This window comes from Dermochelys coriacea, chromosome 8, assembly GCF_009764565.3.
Source record: "Dermochelys coriacea isolate rDerCor1 chromosome 8, rDerCor1.pri.v4, whole genome shotgun sequence".
Lineage (NCBI taxonomy): Eukaryota > Metazoa > Chordata > Testudines > Dermochelyidae > Dermochelys > Dermochelys coriacea.
Genome location: NC_050075.1, coordinates 79824395 through 79849977, shown reverse-complemented (window position 1 = coordinate 79849977; position 25583 = coordinate 79824395). Strand labels below are relative to the sequence as shown.

Here is a 25583-nt window from a genome sequence, read left to right as displayed (position 1 = left end):
CATTTGAATTAGAAAGACATGTTAACTTTTTTTTTAAATAATTTGTAGTGAAATCGATGATATTACCTTTGAGTAACTGAGAGCAGAATTTTGTCCTATGTTTAGTTTAATTGAATTTATTTAATTGGTTAAAGACAGGTTTAAATAGAAGTTCAGATTTCTTATTCTCCATAAGACACACTGATTTCAAATAAGCTCTTAAATATGTATTGATCACCTGAGATTTTGTTTATTAAGAGGACTAAGTGAAAATCTGAAAAGGATGTAGCCAAAGATATCAAGACAACTAATAAAAAATTCCTTAAGCACAATAGAAGTCTGCAGGAGAGTCAGTGGATTCTTTTTCTACATTAAAATATTTGCTTTGTTTTAACAATTGAATTGAGAGAACCATATTACTTAACACACACTTCCTATTCAGACTGGGCCTAATCCAACTCCTAATGAAGACAACAGGGAGTCTTTCCACTGACGTCAGCTGGGAGTTGGCTAAGGGCCTTTGAGCCCTAAGTGAAAGTGTAACGGGTGAAGATATTTATAAAAATACACGCACACTCCTGTCGAGCTGATTATAGCACACATTTTGAAGTCTGACAAAAGTACAAATGAATAGATGCCATGTCAGAAAACAGAGAATTGTCATCTATGCTCTTCCCACCCAAAGTGCTAGTGTAATAAATGTAATTTGTCATATGTAACTTACCAAGAAAATAACATGTACAAATCGATTGATATGCTGCATTCCTTTTATAGAAGCATTTTGTTGATTTTACTTGCTTTTTTATGTTCCAAGGTGAAGGCAAAACAAGAAACAGAACTGAAACTCAAGTTATTTGCTCCCCCACATGTATGTATCATACAATTTTCAAGTTATCATTTCAAGTGTGCACTTCATGTCGCTTATTTCTTCCTTGTCTAATTAACACATTGTATGTTTTAGGCACTTCATCCCGAATTATATTTGCTTCCTGGAGTGGACCACTTAGAAATTGCTTATTCATCATCAACAACTCCAGATACACAGCACTTCAATGTAGAATCCCATAGGTCTCCCCATGGACCAAGTACTTTAAATCTTCCAAAGAAAAAGCCTGAAAAAAGTCCAACATTTCTAGAAGGTCCACTGAAACATACTCTCAGGCAGAATCAGGAAGATTCTAATTCTTTAGGATGGAGTGAAACAGAAAAAGAAATGATTCCAGTTTTGCACATAAAACCTGAACAAAGCCTGAACAACAGGACTCAGGAAAAAAAGATTCCATATAGAAGGAAAGGTAAGATTTAACTAGTATGGGGAAGGGAGAATGAGATGCTTTGGTACAGACCTACATAGGAACTAAAAAGAAAATGGCCAATTACACTATAAAGCCAAACAAATCCAAACCTATTGAAATAATGTTGTAAGAAGACTGACTTAAATGATCAAATTCAGATCTGAAGATGAAGTCATTTCCTTCACCTCACTGTGCTATACTAACCGTCAAATAATTTACTTCTTTGTATTTCGCATTTGGTGTTTTTTGTTGTTGTTGTTCAGCTTGACTTATAAAAGAAGGGAAATAGATTTCTGCTCTTTTTTGATTAGAATACACAAAGTAGGCCTGAAAGAGTGATTTTTGTTTGGGGTTGTATTTCTTTCATTTTTTTTTTCCAGATTAATTTTTACATTACAATACAGATCTTTTCTTCTCTGGGAGAGACTGTGGATAGCTGGAGAATTGGTATGGTTATGACATCAGGGATGTCATGCCATTAAAACTTGATTAATTGAGATTTAAAACTTTGTTGTTTGTTTTGGTGATAACACACACTTAAACCAAAATACTCTACAAAAGGAGGGAAGAAAAGATGTCTTTCAAATATTTAACACACGGCCCTTTGAGTTAAGGGCTAAGAAACCTCACAATATACATGAGAGACCTCCAACATGTTCTCCATCAAAGCTAGAGAAGATCAGACTTAATGTTTCTTTTGCTGTTTCAAGCCTTTGTATTTTATAAGGAAGCTGAAAAAAAAGTGTCATGCTATCTGAAGTGGCTCACAACCTTGAGTGCTGATCTCAGGTCAGACTGTCAGAAAAAAAGGGCAGACTCTCCAAACTGGTGGTATATCCATAATTAGATTTCACCAAGCCAGTAACATATGTGCATGCCTGGATCACTATATTAGTCTTACCATGGAGTCAGAAAACAGTCCCCCTACCTTGCCACCCAGACAAACTGGACTTTATGATATTGGTCACGATACTAAATATCACATCATGTGAGGGGTTACTCTGAACTCCAAAGGGCCAGTCACTTACCCAGGTCAAGTTGGTACTCCAGATCTCACCAAAGACAATGCTGAAGCCAATTTCTCTAGTAAACTAATTAAGGCCATGTCAACACTTACAAGCTCACAGCGGCACAGGTGTAAAAATACAGCTGTACTGCTGTAAGATCACTTGTGTAGCCACATTATGCCAATGAGAGACAGCTCTCCTGTCAACTTAATAAAACTAACTCAATGAGCGACGGTTGCTATTTCAGCGGACAAGCATCTCCTGCCAACATAGTGCTGTACACATGAGCACTTATGCTGGAAAAAACTTATGTCATTCGAGGGGGGGGTGGTTTTTTCACATCCCCGAGTGACAAAAGTTTTGCTGACATAAGCGCTACTGTAGACATGGCCTAAAGGTTTATTCGCCAATAAAAAGAAATTAGAGTTATTGAGAGGTTAAAAGAGGTTAAATACGTTAATAGGTGAGTCCAAATTTGTAAGTCAAAAGTGAGAGCAGAAATGTGGTAATCTGCAAGTGTTCTATAAATTTCTCAGGGTTCCCACAGTAATTCTGGGGATCTCAGTCCACTTGTTCAGTATTTCACCCTGTTAGAATCCAAAACACTTCAGAGATACAGGTAAGGTTGCCAACTCTCTAATTGCACAAAACTGGACACCTTTGCCCCACCCCTGCCCTGCCCCCACTCGCTCCAACCTCCGCCCTTCTTCTGTTGCTCGCTGTCCTCCACCCTCACTCACTTTCACTGGGCTAGAGCAGGGGTTTGGGATGCGGGAGGGGATGCCAGGTGTGGACTCCAGGAGGGAGCTCAGGGCTGGGGTTGGGGTGCAGGATGTGAACTTTGTGAGGTGGTTGGGGTATGAGAGGGGGTTCTGACCTGGGGCAGGGGGTTGGGGTGCAGGGTCTGGGAGGGATTCCAACTGGGGGCAGAGGGTTCAGGGTGCAGGCTCCAGCCCAGTGGCGCTTACCTCAGGTGGCTCCCGGTCGATGGCGCAGCAGGGCTTAAGGCAGAGTCCCTGCCTGCCCTGGCTCTGCGCTGCTCCTGGAGGCGGCCGCCATGGCCGGCCAGTTCTCTGCCAATGGGAGCTGCAGAGGTGGCCCTCGGGGTGGGGGTGGCGCGCAGAGCTTTCCTGATCGCACTTGTGCCTAGGGGCTACAGTGACATGCTGGTCACTTCCAGGAACTGCGTGGAGCCAAGGCAGGCAAGGAGCCTACCTTAGCCCCACTGCGCCGCCAACCCTACTTTTAACGGCCTGGTCAGCAGTGCTGTCCGGAGCCACCAGGGTCCCTTTTCAACCGGGCGTTCCTATCAAAAAACAGACGCTTGACAACCCTAGTTTCAGAATCGATCCCTGGATCTGTTTTTTTAGCATCTTTTCAGGAAAGGCAATCTGGCAGCCATATTCATTTACAGCATAGGCTCTTCCTTTGTTGATTAAATGCAAACAGAGTCTGTGAATATCCATTGTCAAACAAAATGACCCATGCTTTGAAATTAGCAATCTTTTATATTTCCAATGCTCCAGTCTTGTGTGATGGATAAATATAATGTAAACACATTGTGACAGCCAAAAACAATCCTTCATTAGTTTTCATCAAGTAAATTCCCATCTTAATACTAATACACAGTTTTGATCTAGGGTTAATTAAGTACAGGGATATACATAATGTAATGTGATTGCATTCAACAGGTTACAAATAAGTGAAGACAATAACATTAACATTTTTTTTATATCCACACACAAGTTAACTCTCCTATTCCTCCTTTGATATTCACACAAGTGAATTGGCCTATGGCTTTGATTTGAGCTGGTCTGTCAGCGTCACAAGCACAATCCCATTTTCTTCCCTGAGAGGGCTCAAATTAGGGAAACGACAATTGGTTGGAAGCAGGAGAAGGATATTTTCACTGGGATGTGCAGGGGTTAAATTGGCAGCCTGAGAAATCCAGCAGGTGTGTAATTTGTGCCACCTATTTTCCATTCCCGGGTTCTCGAGAGCCTCTCTTGCATAGGCAGCATGGTTGGTAAAACAGATGGCACAAGATCTGAAACTCATGCAGACTTGGCAAGGTGTACAACCGATAAGTACTATGATGTTTTATAGCCTTGTTTCCTGACCTATTGTTTATCACCAAGATCTGTATGGTCTGAGATTCTGTACTGTGACCATGAATTCCATTGAGAGCACTGAGTTTAGGAAGCAGGGACATTTCTTTTGAGGGGCCTGTATAACCCTGAAATCTCTCTTTCTGTCATTGGTGTCATTTGGGGAAAGCTCAAAATCTGTTTGTTTCCTTTTAATTTTGTGTATGTAGTCTGATTATACTTTTTCCTTACTACTTTGCTCTGAGACATACTTGGGATGTGTTGCTGTTTTGAGAATATCACTTTTAGTTTGTTTTCATTTACTAAGGCTTTCAAAGGTCTTCAGCTATTGGACTCTGAAGAAAATAAAATGTATGATTATTAACATTTTAAAGGGCATATTTAAAATTGTGTATTTCTTTTCCCATGTAAAACTGATCAATTGTAATGCAGACCAAATTGAATCCAATGGATCTCTCCACATACCAAGTGGTTTAAATCCCACAAAGTGGGAATCTGGAAAAAATCCTACATCTTTGGAAAGTGCTCAGAAAAATCATCTCAGCCAGGATCAGAAAGAATCTAATACACTTAGCTGGAGCCAGAAAGACAAAGGGACACTTTCAGGTCATCATGTAAAACAGAGCATTGAACAAGCCAAGAACAATGAGACTCAGGAAAATCACATTCCCCCTGGAAGAAAAGGTATGATTAATTAAGTCGTCTTCTCTTTAAGGGTGCTTTTGAGAAAGGGGGCATATAAAGCTAAACAAGAATAAAAAAATCTCTAATTTCACTATGAAAACTGTTCAGACAATGTTATAAGAATGATTTGGAATCATAAAAGCAAAGGAATCCAATTCTTTCCTTCATCTCACCCTGTTGTGCCAAAGGCACAGTAAAATGCTCTTTAACTGCATCCACTGTTTTGAGACCCTTGCAATATATATGGCCAGTTATATAAATTAATGGAATTTCAGCATAAACTCTAAATTTTATTGTGGAGAAATAGTAGTTAAAAAGTTTGAAGCCAGTTTCTGTTATAAAAAACACTTTGACTTCCGCTTTCCTAATTTCCTCAAAATCTACCTGAAATTTTGCAGCCATTAATTTATGCTGGGGTAGAATTTTTCTGGAAAGTTTGAAGCAAAACGGAAAAGGCCTTTGGGAAATAAGGTTAAAAAATGAGGTGAGCTTGTTTCTTGAACATTTTCTTGAATTTGTTTAGCTCATCATAATTCCAAAATGGTTTGGTTTAGAAACTCTGAATTTGCTTTAATCTGTTAGCGTTTGAGATGCAGAGATTGGGAGGCAAACTTCCGTGTTTTTCAGAATTTCTAGCTTAATTTCAAGACTAGGGTTTTTTTGACTGAACCAAAGTATTCCCTTAAGTAATTAATAGATGTTTACAGTATTAATTTAAGTTTAAGAAAGTTTTCTTTCCCATCTGGAATTTATCATTTAACCAGATGTACTAGAACCTTCAGATGGTAAAAGTAAATGTTTATTACAATCCGTAACTAAAATCCTGATTTTGTTGAAGTCAACAGCAGATCTCCTATTGTCTTAAGTGAGGCCAGGATTTCATCCATAATTCTTACACCATATGCCTCCTAATGTAATGGTCAATCCTTATTAATATATGGCATGAAATATGAGTTTATGTCAAGGTCCAATTGTCCCATTTATCCTTCACATATATGTATTTCCTGTTCCCCATTTTACTGATATGATTTCCTCAACATTTTCAAACACATGTTCCTAAAATTAGGCTCTTAAATCCATTGCACCTGCAATACCCAAAGAGTTCAGTGTAGATGTTCAGCATCCCTGAAAATAAAAATATTTTATTCAGATGCCTTATAGATTTAGGAGCCTAATTTTAGACACCTGACTTTCAAAAATATGACTTACTAATATAGTTTTGTGGGTACACTAATATCTTAATTTCCACAGTGCATAGATGTTTTCTCATATACCTTGTCAAATACACAGTGAGATTTTAGTTATTTTCTGGGAATGTCATTTACAGAAAAGGTCTAAAGATCTAAAAGCTATGGGTGCTAATGGGTTCTGGATCAGGCCCAAATTACACACTCAAAACTCCCATTGACCTCAATAGAAGTTTTGCCTAAGAGCTGAAAGATGGGACCCAAAATTTTTAACTTGTGATATCAAGGCTCATTATATAATACATAAATAAAGTGATTGAGCAATTAATCTGTAGACAGCTGCTTTATTGAGCTATTTTACACTTTAAAATGAAAGCCTTTTATGATTGTCCCAGAAAAAACTTTCAGAGATCTGCAGCTATGATTTATCCTGGCTGAGCCCTCTTTAATCCCTGTCTACTGAGATTGGGAAATACTTAAACATGTTCAGTGGATTTTTGCATGAAAAGACTTTATTTCCATATGATAATTAGGAGCAATAAATTATTAAAATCCTTTATCAAGAATCTGAATTAGAATACGATAACGGGGAAAGTAATTTCATTCACTTCAGTTTTCATTTTTAACGATATCTACTGCAATTTACATTTAGCCATGCTCTTAGCACTCAGAAAAGGAAAATATTTCTACTGTTTCCCACAAAGTAGAATTTTAATTTGCTTTTACAATATTAAAGAGTTTGACTCATAAAACTGAGAATTGAACATTTTCCATGAATAGACTAGAATGGAAATAGTACAAAGGTGTGGGTGGGAAAAGCAAAAATAAAGCTAACAGTTATATGCCAGAATTGAAAATGGTTTTTTGAAAGAGATCTGTCAGCTACACATTTTCATCTAACACTGGATGGTTGCTGAGTACTGGAAGCCAATATTTATTGTAGTCTCTTCAGAATGGTCTACTACATTACTCTACTACCCGATTTAAAAGGAAATAATTGATTCAATGGGTATAGTTGGATTGTAAGTGACAACTGATGTAACGTTAGTAGCTTGCCTGTGACCATCTTCTTGTCTTTTATTTCTGAAGATATAATTTAAAAAGTACTAATTAATTTTTTGTTTAGCATCCATTCTGATGAAATTACAGTTTTAAATCACATTGTTAATACAACATTCAAAATCTGAATAAAAAGAGTTTTACAGTCAAATATAAAAACCTTACATTGTCCTACCTTAGCATTAGCTGATAAGACTTCTACTGAGAAACTACTAGATGCAATAATATTCCAAGTTTTCAAGTGCACGGCACTATTAAATGTTAATTTAGGCAAACCCCTGGATGTCCAGCAATTTGGATTAGCACCCAGTGGTTTGGATACTTATCAGAGTTTTAGCCAACTTCTGTTTTACAAATGAAAAAAAAAAATGATGGTTCAGAGAATCCAATCCCTCTTTTAATGTTGCACATTTTCACGTGTTTTCAAAAACTCCAAGATTCTTTAATTATATAAAGATATAAGATTGTATTTTGTTTGAAAGGAGTGCATCCTCTGAATCAATATTTTCATTTTGAACATTGGATCTTAATGTAATTGTCACTCATTTTTAATAACATTGAGAATATATAGATTTGATTTATACAAAATCAGAATCTGCTTTTGAAGTCAGACACTGGAAGTGTAAATTACTGGATTATCTTTTTTCAAATGAAAAATCAGGAAATGTTCAAAATCATATTTGTATGCAGTGTAGTTGACAGTTTCATTTTATCTTCCCTAAAGCAAAACAGTGAGCTTTCCAGTTTTTTCTTAATGATGCTAACAAGACCTATTTTTAACTTGGTTCTTTTGGTGGGCCATTAGTAAAGTCCAAAGGGACCCTTGAATATTGTATATGTTGCCTAAATATTCTGTACTTTGCTGTAGAAGAAATCTCTATAGTGATGGGTGAAAATGTGGAAAACAGATGCAATCTAAAAGCTATCAGGATGGGAAGAAACACTACAGGGGATTCCGAAATTCCAGAATCATTGGAAGATGGAGACAAGGAATATTTGCACAGTAAGAAAAGGTAATTATAGTGAGTAGTTATACTGATCAAATATTTCATTAATGGAAACTTTAAATACTTCTATTAAATGAAACAGAGGAGAAAAATATACACTTTAATTAAATTTAAGACAAATTTATGTTTTTTAAGTTAATGTTTACATGGTACTTTGATTTTATCTTCAGGCCTCAGCAGTCTGGAATTAGAGAATCTGTGGCTGATATTGGTATCAAACAGGATGATAGGTATGTTTTCAAAGATAAAGTATTAGTGCTAGTATAAGAAATAGATCCATTCCTCCCAGCAGGAAAATTCCTAATTTTAGTAAAGCTGGCTCAGTTACAAAGATGCACTATTCAAATGTAGGTTTCAGTATAACTGAAAAAAGTTGATTCTGCTCTGAAACAAATTTGCAAATGAAAAATTTCAACAACTGCTTAAGCAATCAATGAACCCCTCAGAAGTAGGCATTACAGTGACTAGCAGCTTGTTTCATTTAATAGAGACTACATTTACTAGGTTTTATAATATTTTTAAATCTTAACTGATTTTGGTCCTGCTCATTACCAACCATAAATATAGATTTATTGACATTGGCTCCTTTTTAGTAATTAGTATTCATTTTCCTACTGGCAATATCTTGAAGTCCTCATTCAAGTACAAATGCCATTGAAGTATAATATACAAAAAACACTTATGTTGAGACTTCTGAAAACAACAGGTATAGTATATCTCTAAAGCTAAAATTAGAGCATCTTTGAAACAGTGCAAAAGACACATCTGAGGTCCTGAGTACCACTTAAACTCAGAAATTAGAGCTCAAGTGGGTTTAACTCACACATGTGGGCCTTCTGTAGAGGCGTGACTTTTGATCGTTAGTTGAATTACTTTTATAGAATCTTATGAAAGGAATTGGACAACACAAAGGCTGCTCTTATGACTTCTGCTATACTTAGAGTAGAGCTGGCTGAAAAAAATTGAAACTTTCAATATTTGACACACTTTTTAACAATTTTTCCCACTTTTTAATTTTCACACAGCTCTACTTTACAGCAGTTGAAAGTTCTGGTTTTTTAAAGGAAATGTTTGTTAGTTGTCAGAAGGAACCTCACACCAGCTGGATTGCCTGTGAAGAGTGACTTTTAGTACAAGTTATTTTTATACTATCATAAATTATACAGCGTGTGTGAATACACATATTTACATTCTTTTTTATTTTATTAATGATAAATAAATATAACCACACATAAATATATTTATCACTCAATAAGAAGAAAGCTACATAATAAAAAAGATTACCACAAATCTTTGAATTTAGTATATTTCTCAGGGATAGTAAAAGATTCATTACAGTATCAAAGATATCTCTTAGAAATGTGTAAGAGAAATGGAATGCTCATAAAAGTTATCTGAAATGTTAATGTTCAGCTTACTTTGAAATGTGATTTGATAAAATTGGCATTGTGGAGCTTCATGTTGTGTCTCAATGATTTCTATATAAAATGTTCTCAGTTTACAAGTAAAAAGATGTTTTTCTATCAGCCCTAAAATTCAACCTGGATCTAAGAAAGAAGCGAGGTTCTTTTCTTCTCGTGCATTATCACCAGAAATTAAAGTTCTTTAGGCTAAATTCTGCCATCAGATTTACCTCTGCAACCCTACTTCTTTCTTTTGGTTTGCAGAGGTCTGACTGACTGGAGCTTAGTAAACATGTCTTTTGATGACACACAAAAAGAAAGGTTAGTCAAATTCAGATCTCCCATTCACCCATGCATTCTTTTTGGGCAGCACAGATTAAGGGGATGGCTGAGTTTGGCCCCTCATGCATATTAACTTGATTAGAAATGTTTCTCCAAATACAGTACAAATATTCAAGGGTCAATATTATGCATTTTTATACTTTTCATTTGCCTCTAGACAGATAAGAATAACGTAAATCATCTTGAGTATTCAAGTCAATACATTTCTCCTCCTCCTCCACCGGCTCTTTCTATAAACAGAGCTCAAGTTCCCATATTTCAGACAGAGAGTAAGTATACGCTTCCAAGAAATTACAAGAAATTGAACCTTTATTCAAGATGTGAATGTTTATTTTAAAAGGTGATTTTATAAGTGCAAAGTATTAGTTAGCCCTGGAGTCGGCGCTATGTACCAGATCACATCTGCCAGTTGAGATAGATGGGTGAATGCCTAGTCCATGAATCTCCCTGGAGCTCAGGTGTGAGCTAGAAGCTGAACTTCTCAGCACCATCAGAATGTAGATGGCTTAGCACATGCCCCAAGACACTTAGGGGATTCTAACAGTGGAAACTTAGGCATCTATAAGATTAGGTGGCAGTTGAGCAGTGGTTCTGCAAATGCCCCTGGCATCTAAGTGTTGGACTTAGGTGCCTAAAAAGCAAGTTTGGTGCCTAAATCCCCTTTCTGAATCTAGCCTCTAGTCACTAACTAATCATTTTGTTGCAGTATATTTAGCAAAATGCTTTCAGCAGGAAATAGCCCTCTTGAGTATCTGGCAACAGGTTTCAACACATGTAACGTGTTTCTCATGCCTTCCCTTTTAAATATAGTTTTAGTGATGTATATGTATTTAATATGGACATTAGTTCTAATTCATTTATGCATTTATAAATATATATATAACCCTTTTCTGAAACATCAAGTAGTGGCCAGTGTTAGAGATAGTATACTGAGCTGTGGGAATCCCTACTCTATGTTCCTGCAAGGACACAGACTGAAAAAGTTGGGCATGCTTTATGATACATGCACTTCACTGAGACATAACTATAGCTGGCCTTTCCCACTTTTAGCATCCAGAACTTTACTAAGTGTAGTTTGTAATTTCTTTAGAAAGCAAGATGGTTGAACAACTGAAACAAATGAAGGCAGAAAGAAGGCACATGGAAAGAACTAGAGAGGAACTGGTTAAAAAAGTCAAAAGTTTGCTTGAACAAAATAAGCTGAGGAGATATCATGGTATGTTTTTCAATTGTATCATAACTGTGTGAAAGTAAATGTGAAACTTTTTATCTGCCTATATGTAGTGTTATAATATATGCTTAATTACAGAGATAGCAGCTGGATAAAAAATACCTCTCAAAAGGCTCATTTATATGACTAAGTATGGTAGGGAAGTTGAGGACTAAAATGTCTGCTCCCATTGATGCTCAGTGGTACTCCTATAAATATCTATGTCCCTGGATATTATGAACCATAGCACCATTATGTTACCTGTAGAAGTACAGTATTCAGCAGGCATCCATAAACTACATCATAGTGCCAAGCTCATGAGTTAAGCATTCCAAAGTGCTATTTTTAGGAGTGTTACATGAGGGCATGACAGAAAACTTGTCTGCTATGACACATACAATTATTAGCAGCACCCAGATACCCCTCTATTTTATTCCATGAAATAACTGGTGACAAAGCTTATTTTTCTATAATAACAGATAAAGCCTATAGAAACAAAATGCATACAGAACATGAACTTCTCTGAAAACCAGATCTGCTCCTTCGGCACGGCCCATGCCTTCTTTTGTGCTTGTACATATAAAACATCTTAATTCTTTTCCCTTTCAGTTGTTTAAATGATAAATTAATTCTCAAGACAAAAATATGGTAAGTACCTTAGGGGAAAACAAGCAATGTAGTAATGCTCCATTTCATAGGTGTCAGGCAGAATGAAAAGAGCTCTGGACAAATCTATGGATTCTATGAGAACCACACAGGGAACCTTACAGAGTCACATGCATCTCTACAGCCATATGTTGAGTGTCACTGCCCAGAATGGTTAAATAGAACAGATACCTAACTGATTTATGGAGAAATATCAATATACAGTAATTATTGATATACTGCAACCTACATTATACAAAAGTCTCAGTGGACAACTGAAAACTTCAACTCCTGTCGGACTGGTTTCCCCCATCATAGAGCCAACAGGCCTCTGCAGGCCTGGTTGGTTTTTCATACTAGGGACTTCACATTTCCAGTAGAGTCCTGCCATTCCATTTATCAACAGCCCCAAGAGTTTTCACCAAGTGCTTTGTGGTAGGCATTATTAAGATTACAGAGTATTCATGTTTACCTTACCTTAAAGACTGGTTCATTTAAGGAACTTCTCCTTAGCAGGTATCAGACACACATCCATTACATCCTTGCATTCTTTGCCATGTCAGGGCTCAGGGTAAGCAAGAAGTCACCTGTAGTACCTTTCCAAAAGACAGAATTTGTAGGAGCATGCTTACTTACATACATACAACAACATACAACATAAGCATACAACAACATACTTACTGCCCATCAACTGTGAAGTTGTGGCAGAGCTTGTGAGTCAGTTACACAGCAATCCTCAGACAACAGTACAGGAACGTCTAAGAATGCTATATTACATGCACTGTGCATGTTTGTCACTCCTCATGCCTTGTTGTATTCAAGCCTGGTTGAAGTCCAGCTACCTATCAAGCAAACACCACATAGATATGGCACTGCAGATACCTCAGGAGGTCCTATTATCATGAGATCGGTGGAAGGATCCTATTCAAGTATGCAGAAGTGCTCAGTTTTCTTCTCCTCTATCCACAGTAATGCTAGTAATGGATGCTTCCAGCCTCAGATGGGGAGTGTACTTGAATCAACATGAGACACAGGGACTATGGTCAAGAGCAGAGGTGGGCAAACTATGGCCCATGGGCCACATCCAGTCCGCGGGACACTCCGACCCGGCCCCTGAGCTCCTGGCCCAGGAGGCTAGGCCCCTCCCCTGCTGTTCCCCCTCCCATGCAGCCTCAGCTCACTGCACCACCGGCACAATGCTCTGGGCAGGTGGGGGGAGCTGCAAGCTCCTGGGGCAGCGCAGCTGCAGAGCCCCGGCCTGACCCGGTGCTTGGAGCTGTGTGGCGGCGCAGCTGTAGCACCGCCAACCACTGGTGCTCCAGGCAGCGCAGTAAGGGAGCAGGGGGGGTTGGATAGAGGACCGGGGCGCTCGAGTGGGTGGTCAGGGGCCGGGGGTGTGGATAGGGGTCAGGGCAGTCAGAGGGTGGGAAACGGGGGTTGAATGGGGGCAGGGGTCCCAGGAGGGCAGTCAGGAAGGAGAGGAGGGGTTGGATGGGGCAATGGGGGGAAGTCAGGGGTGGGGGGCCTGGGGCGGTCAGGGGACAGGGGATGTGGATTGGGCAGGAGTCCCAAGGGGCCGTCAGGAAACGGGGATGGATGGGGTAGGAGCTGGGGAGGCTGTCAGGGGGCGAGAAGCACGGTGGGGTCGGGGGCAGGGCCATGCCTGGCTGTTCGGGGAGGCACAGCCTCCCCTAACCGGCCCTCCATACAATTTTGGAAACCCAATGTGGCCCTCAGTCCAAAAAGTTTGCCCGCCCCTGGTCAAGAGACAAGTCTCATCTTCACATAAATATCTTAGAACCTAGAAAAATTTATTTACTGTATATGACATTCCAGTCTCTAATCCATGGTAAAACAATACAGGCAAGACAAACATCTTGGCGCTGTTTTACGTATGCGTATACGTGCCATATCCGCAGGTTCAGCCGATCACAGCTCCCACTGGCCAGTTCACACAAACTGGCTGGGGAAGGAGGAACTCCCTCCCCCATAGCTTTTTGCCCTATAGTTAGGGTATTCACTGGGGTTGGGGGAGACCCCCCCCACCCCAAGTACCCCTTCTACCTGAGGAAAAGAAGGGATTTGAACACGTCTGCTACTTCTCAGGTGGGGCACAGGACATTTTGATGTGTGTGTTGGGGGCGGGGTGAGGGAGGGCTCCCTCGGTTTCACTGGAGCAGGGGAACTGGATTTTTGGTTTCCCATCTCCTTGATAAATGCACTGGCCACAAGCGTCAGTGTCATACTTTCTTTCTCTCTGGTCCAATGCCATTTTCATTATTTTTCACAGTGGAATGTTTCAACAAGAGAAGCTGAGAAAACCCTCACATCAGTATAGTCTCTAGCCCAATGTTTAGGCCACCTTCTCTAACAAGTAGTAGATTCCCTAGTCAAATCCCTTCTTTCAGTGCAGGTGAAGGGGGACTTGAGGGTTGTGTCTCCCATAAGCCAGGTAACCTAATGCCAAGAGGGGGATTGCACTCAAGAATGCCAAGCAAATGGAAGTGCTTCACTGAAGTCTGGACTTAGATGTGAAACTCTCTGAGAGAAGTGGGGCTTCGGACATACCCCTCGGCAGCTCTCATTAGTTAGCTTAGGCAGGGAGCCACCTAGCATGTTGGCTTTTGTTAATCCCATTCTAAGGTGCCTCACTCATAGCCCCACTCATTGTATAGGGAGCGTAGGTGCCTCATTCAGGCTTTGTGAATCCCAGTGATTTTCTAGGCACCTAAAAGGTATGTGTGTGTGTGTGCGCAGGGGGCGGGGGTGGTTGATGGTGACCATTGCCACCCTTACACTCCTTCATAAATCTAGCAGTCCATGAGTTATGTGTGCTCTGTGCATGCGGGATTGGACTCTCTTGCCCAACAGTGTTTGTTGGCTTGTGCATGCCCCCTAAGTGCCCGGACACATGCCTTCACGGGGCATAAAAGGGTGGACAGGGAAGAACTACCTCTCAGATCTGTTGCCAATATAGAATCCAGGTGTTACAGGCTTCCAGAGTACTGGGGAAGTAAAGGAGGGGGGGTCCTGGAACATATAGACAGCATCTCTCATAGAACCAGAGTTACTTTTTTGATGGATTGTCTATATGTAGCGCACAGGGGCGGCGAGTTGTATGGGCCTGTGGTCCTGGGGGCCCGGCTCCACCAATGTTTAGGGCCGGGTCTCTCCCCCGGCCCCACCTGCCACCCCAATGCACCTAGTGTCCCTTGGCCCCCACTTGCTGCTCCCATGCACCTCCCGCAGTCCCCGAAGCATCCCTGCCTCTCCCCTGCAGCTCCACTCTGCTCTGCTGGCTCCTGGCATCAACTTCCGCTGCAGGGTCCTAGTGCCCCCTCTACTCATTAGTGGCAGGGCAGGCTGCCCTTACCTTGCCCTTCTGCCTTGGACCCTTCCCTTTTCCAGCAGGACTCTCCACCAGCACAGGGGGCTCCCCCCATGCTTGCAGTCACCTCTCCTGCCCCACGGTGGGCAAGGGGCAGCTCCATCACTCACCCGCAGTGAGGTGCAGCAGGAGGCGCACATGCGATGGCAGCACCACAGGGGAAGCGAGGAAGCTTGCTGGACCTGAGAGGGGCTCTAGGAGCATGTGCAGTGGTGCAGTGTGAGTGTGCTGCTGGGGGGGGCCCATCCCCCAGAGCTCACTGCTGCTGGCGGGGAGAGGGCTGGGGGGAGTCCTCCTCTCTGGCCTCAGCCCCGAGGCAACCCACCTGCACCCCAAACTCCTCACCCCCCTAGCCCTGCCCCACCCCAGAGCCTGTACCCCCAGCCAGAGCCCTCACCCCCCGCACCCCAACCCTCTGCCCCAGCCCTGAGCCCCTCCGAAACCCCCCAGCCCCAGACAGAGCCCTCATCCCTCGCACCCTAACCCTCTGCCCTAGCCTTGAACCCCCCCACAGCCCTCACCCCTGCAACCCTCCTTCCGTACCCCAACCAACTCCCTCCCAGAGCCTGCACCCCTCACTCGCTCCTATACCCCCAGCCCAGAGCTGCCCCCAAACTCTGTCCCAGAGCCTGCACCCTCACTCCCTTCCCACACAACCTCTCCTGCCCCTGCACTCCCTCCCAGAGCCTGCACCCCAGCCCTCCACACTCCCTCCCAGCCCTCCGCATGCCTTTCCCTCACCCCTCCTGCTCCCCCACCCCCCCGCCCCAGACCAGAGCCTGCACCCCAGACCCCTCTCCCACCCAAACTCCCTCCAGAGCCCAACTTCTCACCCTTTTGCACCCAAACTCCCTCCCAGAGTCTGCACACGAATCCCCTGCCCCAGCCCAGAGCGTGCACCCCAGACCTCCCCCCTCCCCCACCCAAACTCCCTCCCAGAGCCTTAGGCAGGTATGGGGGCGGAGGGGCGGGTGGACCTGCCACACCTGGTAGCACACTCTTGATGACTCCCAAGCAGTAACTGTATCTTAGGAGTCTATTTAAATATAGATGGTAATATAGGTCTGACAAAATGGGCATCTTCCCTAAGGAAACATGCTCTGTGAATGTATGAACAGAACCCTACACGGCTGCTTTACATAGTTCAGCTTCTGTAGAAGATATGTGAGTCCTTGAGGCGTGAGCCTTAATTTGAGCATGAGGTCCTAACTGATAGTATAATGTAAAACAGGCTGAGCTTCATTTAGCTCATTGCTGGAAAGAAATGGGCTAGCTGCTCATTCTTTCAGCAAATGCTACAAATACTCTAGATGTGCCGCTGAAGAACTGAGTTCTCGTTAACTAAAAAGACAAGCTGTGATATGTCCAGGGAGTAAAGGCTCTTCTTGTTATCATTACAAAGGGGTTTTAGGGAGAAAACAGGTATGTGAATACAGTAGTCTGGTTTATGTGGAAATCTGAAACTACGTTAGGAACAAATTTTGGCTGGAGTTTAAGGGCAAACTTATCCTTATCAAAACAAGTGTATGATGGCCCTGCCATGACTGCTTGTGGGTCTCCTACTCTACATGCCAGGGTAATTGCCACTAAGAAAGCTCTTTTCACAGAAAGGTAGTATAAAGAACATGATGCTAATGGTTCAAATGGCAGCCCCCCCATCAATCCAGCTAAAGCCACAGTGCAATCTCAGGAGGGAGGTGGCTCCTATATAGGAGAGAATATATGTATTAATTCTTTGACACTGTAGGATGTGAAAATATATTGTGGTAAGTGGAGATAGTGTACTCTTTTAATAGTGAATTCAGATCATTTTAATCAGCCTAGATAATTTTAAATCATGGGACTGAATGGGAGAGTTGATGTTGTTCTGCTCAAAGAGCGAATCTTTTCCATTTGGCGTAAGTGAGCTTTGTCAAGTCCTTCCTGCTGTGAATCAAGATATTCTGGAAAGCTTTGGAACATGATTCCTCTGTATTAGTCAGGCAGCCAGCATCTAGGTGTAAGGTACAGAGAAAGTGGGTCAGGATGGAGTGTCTTCCCATTGTTTGGGAGATTATTTCCAGATCCAGGAGTAATGTTATTGGAGGTTATACTGAGAGTGTTAATAGGTCTGAGAACTATAACTACCTGCACCAAGAGGCTGCTAGCCATATCTTATATAGCATCATCTTGTCTGAGCTTCCACACTCTCCTCAGAATTGGAGGGATCAGTGAATAGATATAAGTTAGCCCAGGAGATGAGCTGAGGAAAAGTGTCCAAAAGAGATCCTGGACTCAGACTCCCTTCTGGAATAAAAGGTATTGCATTTCTTGTTTGACGCCATCGCAAACAAGTCTATGGCTGGGTGATCTCATTTGTGAAAGAGATGCGATTGACTGAATCCTTTACGGACCATTCATCGTTAAAAGAATGTCTGCTCACATGATCTGCTAGGACAGGAGCTGCTGCTGCTGCTGCAGGGATAGTGTAGGGGTGGGCTTGTTCTTCAGCCAATTCCATCCTCCCCCCTACATCCCCTTTGCACCTGGCTGGGATTAGGGTTGCACTACTGGAGCAAGGAGTGCTGCTGCTGCTGGTCAGTGCCCCTCCTTGGCGTCAGTATATTGCACCCACTGAGGCAGGAGGCGACATCCACCTCTGAATTCTGCTCAGGAACTCTGGACTTGTGGAGTTCCCCAGCTCTGCATAACACATGCTCCTAGTTGGGCTTCTCTTTCGCACTGGACCTGCAGAACTAACAAACTTGCAAACTTGGCGCTCTTTTGTACATCTTAGTCATGCAGCACTGCAAAGCTCCACAGGACTGAAACTCTGGTCCTACAAGAAAAGGAGTACTTGTGGCACCTTAGAGACTAACAAATGTATTGGAGCATAAGCTTTCGTGAGCTATAGCTCACTTCATCGGATGTGCTAGTCCTACACCGTTCCTGCTGGAGCTTCAGAGAACAGATCTAGCCTTTAATTTTAGTTGGCTGGGGTCCAGCTAATCCTGGGTTTGACTGTATAGTTAGTGTAATGTTTAGTTTGGCTAAACCTTCATTGATTTTTAAAAAACAATTATACATTTTTCATACATGTATAAACCACTGAAGTTGAAGCACACTACAGAAGTACTGTGTGCTGGTCATTATTATTATTCTTAATGTACTGTATATTAACCTGATCAAGAACAAACAGAGCTGTTGTCCTGTATAGCCCGTGATGCATGGAAAAAGAAATACTTTGAAACTAAGAAAGCTACCACTTCATTGGAGGACATTTTAAATAAACTGCGACAAGATTTAGAGCTTTACTACCAAAAGTTACTGTTGCAGCTGGAAGCCAGAGATATCAGGAAACAACCAAACAATTTAACACACATTGCAAACGCCAAGGTAATATCATTTGTTCATATTTGTCAATTCCTTTCTCTCTTTCCATGAAATTTGGCTTCTGTTATAGAGTATAAATTGTAACAACAAATTTACCACCATAATCCAGAGATTCCAAATTTTACTAATTGTTTTTTAATGACATTATCTGTAAAACAGTCATATGTCCTTCAGAGGTGAGCATAGCCCATCTAATTTAATCAGTGTACACCGTTGACCAGGTTTGTTTTAGGAATTTTATATCTAAAAAAGCTTAATTCGTTTAGAAAACCATTTACCAAGAATAGGCGCATTAGTCCATTTGCATAGTATAAGCCATTCTGTTTGCATAGGCCAAGCATGGACCATCCCTGGTGATCTTATAAATTACTCTTTGTTTGCCCAGAGTGTTTCATGGAAGTAGTACACCCCCATATTCCATGAACGCTGGATGAATGCATGAGCGTGCATGGAAGAACACAAAGTTTACTACTTTTCCATATGGTAACAACTTGTTCAGTTTTGTATAAACTAATATTTTTTTAATACAACAGATTTTTCATGAATGAATTGTATGCATCACGCTTTGTATGCTGGTGTAAAGATGTTCCAAATGCTTGTGTACACCAGCACAGCCATAGCTCTGTGCACACTGGGCAAAAATATCCTTTAAGTTCATGCAGAAAGATTACTTCTTCAACAGAGTAGGAAGTATGTAGGGAAATAGTAATCTCGGTCTAAATGCCTTTGGTGCACTTGCACTTTGAAAATTGTGTGTAGCTCTGAAACCCACATTAGCAGAAGGAATTGGTGAGAGTTAAAGGAAGAGTAACCAAACTGGTCAGATAGACTGAGGAAAAGCTTCCTGTCAGTGAAATCTCCTAAATTGTGGAATAATTTGTCAAGGGAAGTAGTGGAAGTCCCTTCGATAGTTAATCTGAAACTAGACTAGGCAAAACAACAGAAAACCTACTGTGGCAAAGTATTTGTGAATGTTTTTATGTTCACATCTGAAAGCTATACGAGAGAAATCCTTGTAAAGCACAATACGTGTAATTATTATTAAGCATACAAATGTTCATGTACCAGCACATGGCTCTCTGGCTGGGTAGCCCTGCCAGTATTACAAAAGCATGTGCTCTGTCAGTTACTTCTATTACTTGAACCTCACTTTAAGGGGATGTGTACACTGCACCCTTCTTTCATTAGTGTGTAGTGTACCTATGTGCGTAAGCCCACAGCAGAGCTATCAGTAGCAGTGTAGATGGTGAGGCACGGCTCAGACAAGTAAAGACATGCTTGAACAATATGCATATGTACCTGCATACATACCCTAATGGCTCTCTGCTCACCCTAGCTGTGCCTCCACATCTACACTGCTAGTTTCAGTAGTGTAGTGTCCTGTTGCTTGCCCAATGCAGGAGCTTTTCCTCACCCCAGGAAGAGACGCTGGCAGCAGGGAAAGGCTCAGGCAGGTCAAAAGACTCCAGCAGTGTTGAGAGGCTCTGGCAGGGGGCAGCAAAGGCTCTACCAGCTCCCTGCTGCTGGAGCCCTTCCCCCACCGCAGGGAAAGACTCCAGCAACACCCCGCCAGACTCTTTCTTTGCCACAGTGAACGGCTCCAGCGGTGGAGAGCTACTGGAGGTTTTCTCCACTGCCTACTCTCTGCTGGAGCCTTTCATTAACACATAGCTGCATACTGCACTGTGGACCAACCTGTTTTTCACTGTGCCATGTACACTGCACACCACTAGCAGTGGCATGTAATGTAGATATAGCTGCTAGGATATAAAGAGGTTTTCAAGGCCTAGAGCATCAAAAAAAGACCAACACACATCCCCTTCAGCTTCATTTACTTCAAGGAAGTAATGCTGATTTACAGCAGCTAAGGATCTGGCCCATACTTTTGAAAACACTCATCTCACTGTCATAACTAAGCCATTTAATTTTTTAAAAATGACACTGCCATTGTAGAGGTGGTGTTCTGTTTAATCCATACTATTCTTGAATATAGCAGATCACCATCAATGTCCTGACTGAGACAAAGCAATGGCATTCTATGTATGGGTGAGATTGAGACATTCATTTTTTTTAAATCATAGAGTCCAGTCGTGAAGACCAGTAGCAGAATTATGTGCTACTGTACATCGCCCAAAGTATCAGGGATTGGGAAAATAGTGGGTGCCCCCTGCTCATCTGAAGGCCAGCAGGGCCTCCACTCTTGGAGAGAGCTGCCCTCCTTTTGAGAGAAGACTGCTACAATACAGGACATTTCAGGGTGGGAAGTCAAAAACTGAAGGAGGCTTGGAAGAAGAGTTCAGATGATTACTGTCCTGGAGGGTAGGGGTAGGGGAGGAAATTATGGTCAATAACTGCAGTGGTAGAAAAAAATATATAATATAGCAGAGCTGCATAAAAGCTTTTTGTTTATTCCCCATAGAACACCACAATCATCCAGATTACAACAGTGCAGCACGAAATTGATCAACTGAAGAGAAAGCTGGATAATACAAAAATGAAACTCATAATAGAAATTAAGGTAATCTGCATTTATTCTAGCCAACCTGGAAATTAAACAAATAGAGATTTTCTTCGCTATAAAATCTAGAGCCATAAAATATTTGAAATTTTTAAAAGTTAGGCACTATTTGAGGAGATATGTTAAATCTTTGTGTTAGCTGTGGCTTTCACTTGAGCAAAATGACCAAACCTGCCTTACTCCACATCATGTAGTAATAAGCAGCATTCAGAGTGTTTCCATCTTCCATGAACTGCATAAACTAAAGCCTTGTTTACACTGCACAACTTTGTCAACAAAACTCTACTGCTGTGCTAACAAAATAAAACCACCTCGACAGGAGGTATAGAGCTTTTTGCGGCAAAGTTAAAGCGACAAAGCATCAGTGTAGACACTGCTGTCTGTTATGTCACCATAACTGACCTCCCCCAGTATCCCACAATGTCCACCGTGACCGCTCTGCTCACTGTTTTGAACTTGGCTGCCCTGGCATGCAACCGCTCCCCTTTCAAAGCTCTGGGAAGTTCTAACAGTTGAGCATGCCGCTCTGCTCCGGCAGTAAAGAGCAAATCATTGCCATGGAATCCTGCTCTCTCCGGCACTAGGGTTATCAACTTTCTAATCCCCAAAAACCGAGCACCCCTGCCCCATCCCTTCCCCTCTCACTGCCCATCTCCCCGTAGGAGAAAGCTGACATAGTAGACAATATAAGCCATAATTTGGAGAGACTGAGATTGACACATCCTCGTAGAGCCTTTCAGAAATGTCTGATGAAAAGATGAGTAGCATGATATGGAAGGCTACACCAGCCTAAGAGTTGTAAAGAACCAGCAGACTTAGATGAGCACAATAGAAAAATCTATAAAAAAAAACAAAAAAAACACTGATGTCCATTGCTCTCTAATGAAAAGAAAGAGGATGCAGAGGTGGAAAAGTATTTAAAAAGTATTTTCAAATCTAAAATCAATGACATTGAGGGCATTATGGAAGGGCAACGTAAAAAAGGGACCTGAGAAAGTTATTACTGCCTCACATTGTATCCAGACAGCAAATGAAGTGGAACAAAAGTTGAGTATTTGGGAAAATAAGCTCAAACAGCTCTAGGACAGTAATTCATTATCCAGCCTTGTTTGTAAGACACCAACTTCAGAAAGTGGAAGAAAAACATCTAATTATAGCTGTTGGAGATATATCCTTGATGTAGAGTCACATCTATGAGAGACTGACAGGAGGTAAATTCACGATTTTAAAACATCCGCAGGGTAACAAGGTATTGACATCCTCAAAGGGTACTAATGGAGCAGGCAATAACGGAGATGAGATAAGGGGGCTAGCAAACATTTACAAAGAAATGGAAAAAATTAGTATCATGGAAATCAGATGGTCTAATCTGAAGATAAAGGACAGAATGAAAACCCATGAGCATTTAATTGTCTGACAAGGTCATTTTATTCACAGACTAGGTCTGGTCTAGACAACTGCAGTACAATACACATCTTTTCACACGAGCTTGGAGCCAGATTTTAATTTTAGTTATAGAGAAGTGAGTTCAGAGTATGACACTGAAATCAATGTGGATTGTACTGTTGCAACTAAAATAAGAATTTGTCCCTTTGCCTTATCATCTGCAGTGTGGGAGACAATTCTGGCCATTGCTAGCAAAAGTCAAACGACTAGAAAATGTATTTCTAGAAGAGAAATATTGTCAGTTATACAAAGCAGTCCTGAGAGTCTTAGTCAAATTTTAGTCATTCCTTAGCCAGGCAAACTCTTACTGATGGTGATAGGAATTTGCTGAGTAAGGATTTCAGGATTTGACTTTTAAAGATGACAACAAAAGAAACATGCAGAAAAGCAGGGCTAGAACTGGTTAGAATCAAAGGGTCCTGGAGATGAAAGGCACATTCTATATCCATCTAACCCACATAAAAGTTAAATCTTCAACTTCAAAATCTTCCTTAAATAATCTCTAGTTCTTTTGCAGATGAGAAAGCAGGCAGCCTCTGATTTACGAGCATTGAGAGCAGAGCTGGCACAGAAGAAAATTCAGTCATCTTTAATACTCCAGTCTGAAACACCAATATTTTAGAAGGATTACATTACTTGGGATTGTGTAATATATTCGTATAGAAGCTCAACATGTCAGTAGCTGGCTTTATATTCCTATACTTTTCTTGTAAAGAGACTTCTCAATATGTAAGATAGGATAATTGTATATGTTAAAATAGATGTATATCATTTATTTAAAATGCCCTAAAATATCTCAAGCTAATAATTGTAACTTAGTTGTAATTCACTTATACTTATAAAATATGCAGTTTAACCTATTAGCGTGTTTATTTTTGACTACAAGCTAATCAAATGTAAAGAAATGGCATTACATTTTTTTCAAATAGTGAATTATGTTATTTTATATAATGAAGCTCAATATGGAATTGCAATTTGAACTAGTATACCCAAAATTGTGGATAAAAATGTATTTTTGGTTTTTTTGAAGTACATATAGCTTAATCAGTTTAACCCACAAAATAGTCAGCAATTTTTACAGGACTGGGGCAGCAAAAATCTGATTTCAGATACCTACCTCATTGTGCTTTGAAATTCAAGCATTGTAATAACATCAGTCTTGTAGTTTCTTTTCCCTCTCTTAAGTGTAGCTGCACTGACAATCAAGTGCCCTTGTCCTAGCCATGAGGTTGTGAATATGATCATGGTCAGACTTACATGAAAGAAAATGTTGAGCATACAGTATTTATTAACCAAGTTCAGACTGGAGGCAACAGGCATGTTCCTGTACGGAGTATCAGTTCTCTGGAAGGGAACTAGTACCCCTTCCATGTTAGCTTTTTCCACTCTCTCCTCCTTGCTCCCTGTTACAAAAGGGTATTATATCTAGCAAAGCAGGACGCTGCAAGAGCTTAATGTGAAGCAGCCACAAAACTGACAAGGCTAAACTAAATTATTTCAAGTGACAAACAGACAGGATGTCAAAATAGGATGTGAAAGTTCTTGCAACACTTTCAAAAGGAGGAACTCTAAATCTTGTGAGCTATACAACCTCTCTGTCTCCAACATAATCCTTCTTTAAATCCTTTCATAAAGCCTTCCCAACAAATGAACCAACCCCTGTTCTACTTCAAGATTGGAACCTAAATCCTATGAATCTGAACTGTATTGTCTAGGACCAATTTAGATTTCAAACTCTAGAAGGAAGGGACTGTCTTTTTTCTATTTATACAGCATGAAACACACTAACGGTATTTAATAAATAAGAGCAGAGGACTGGACTTTGGGTTCTATTCTCTGTGATACAGAAAACTTGAAAAAAGAAAATGAGTACTTGTGGCATCTTAGAGACTAACAAATTTATTTGAGCATAAGCTTTCGTGAGCTACAGCTCACTTCATCCGATGAAGTGAGCTGTAGCTCACGAAAGCTTATGCTCAAATAAATTTGTTAGTCTCTAAGATGCCACAAGTACTCATTTTCTTTTTGCAAATACAGACTAACGCGGCTGCTACACCGAAACCTGTCAAAAGAAAACTTGAAATTATAAATAATTCAATTAAAATTCTAGTTGAAGAAACAGATTCAGGTGTTTAATTTTTAAAGTTTTAACGAAAGTTAGCAAATGAAATACACAGCAGCAGATGAAAAGAGATACCACAGATAAAAAGGTGATCTAGTCCCTTTTGTTTTACAAGTGTAAGGAATCCAGACCCAGTCTGTGACCCCCTGAGGGCTGGAGGTTTAGAGTTATGGCTCTGCAGCAGCATCCCTTTTCCCCAAAAGCACTTCATGGGAATCTGGCTCAAAATGTTGGAGGGGAGTGGACTGAGAAGTTCCCCAAAGCACTGTCTTTTCTCAGCCCCAAAGAGATTCCCCATTCTCAGATACTGCTGAAATCCCATCATAGGAGTCAGGTTTCACAGGGTTTTGAAGCAGGGCCAAAGGGTGAGTGGCTACAATATGCGATGATCTCCAGGGCAGAGAGGACAGCTAAATGAATATCCACGCCCAAATTAACAGCTAACATGCTCCTTGCATGCACCTTCTTCAGGGAGGAAAGTTTTACACAAATACAAGGTGTCCCCTCCCCGAGGGTATACACTGAAGTAAACCAGGTCATCTCCACCCAGAGTTTCCTAGCCCCTGTAGTCCAAAAAGTCTCTCTCAATGTGATCACACACTGTAATAATCTACAAGCATAAATGACAACATATTAACAGGAAAAAGAGGGAAATGGTTGTGTATTAAATAGTAGATTCAATCCAGTTCTGTAATGATTTCTTCTTTTACAGAAAAAATCCTCAATCTAGCGTTTATAGACGTTATTTATTTGCTGGATGCTGGCTTAATATTCCTCAGTCCCTCAGATGAAGTCTAAAAGCAGTTAGACA

At 41.0% G+C, this 25583-nt stretch overlaps 1 protein-coding gene across 1 annotated transcript in view; it reads left to right on the top strand.

Annotated features, from left to right (window-relative positions):
* The window catches only part of SPATA1 (spermatogenesis associated 1), a 36493-nt gene extending 11997 nt beyond the window's left edge, over positions 1–24496 (top strand). Inside the window, 11 exon segments of the mRNA XM_043491459.1 lie at positions 794–847; positions 941–1029; positions 1031–1274; positions 4822–5073; positions 8188–8332; positions 8497–8555; positions 10227–10340; positions 11162–11287; positions 18511–18689; positions 21106–21204; positions 23168–24496. Coding sequence (XP_043347394.1) covers positions 794–847; positions 941–1029; positions 1031–1274; positions 4822–5073; positions 8188–8332; positions 8497–8555; positions 10227–10340; positions 11162–11287; positions 18511–18689; positions 21106–21204; positions 23168–23272 — 1466 coding nt within the window. The 3' untranslated portion in view covers positions 23273–24496.
* The last annotated feature ends 1087 nt before the right edge of the window (positions 24497–25583 follow it).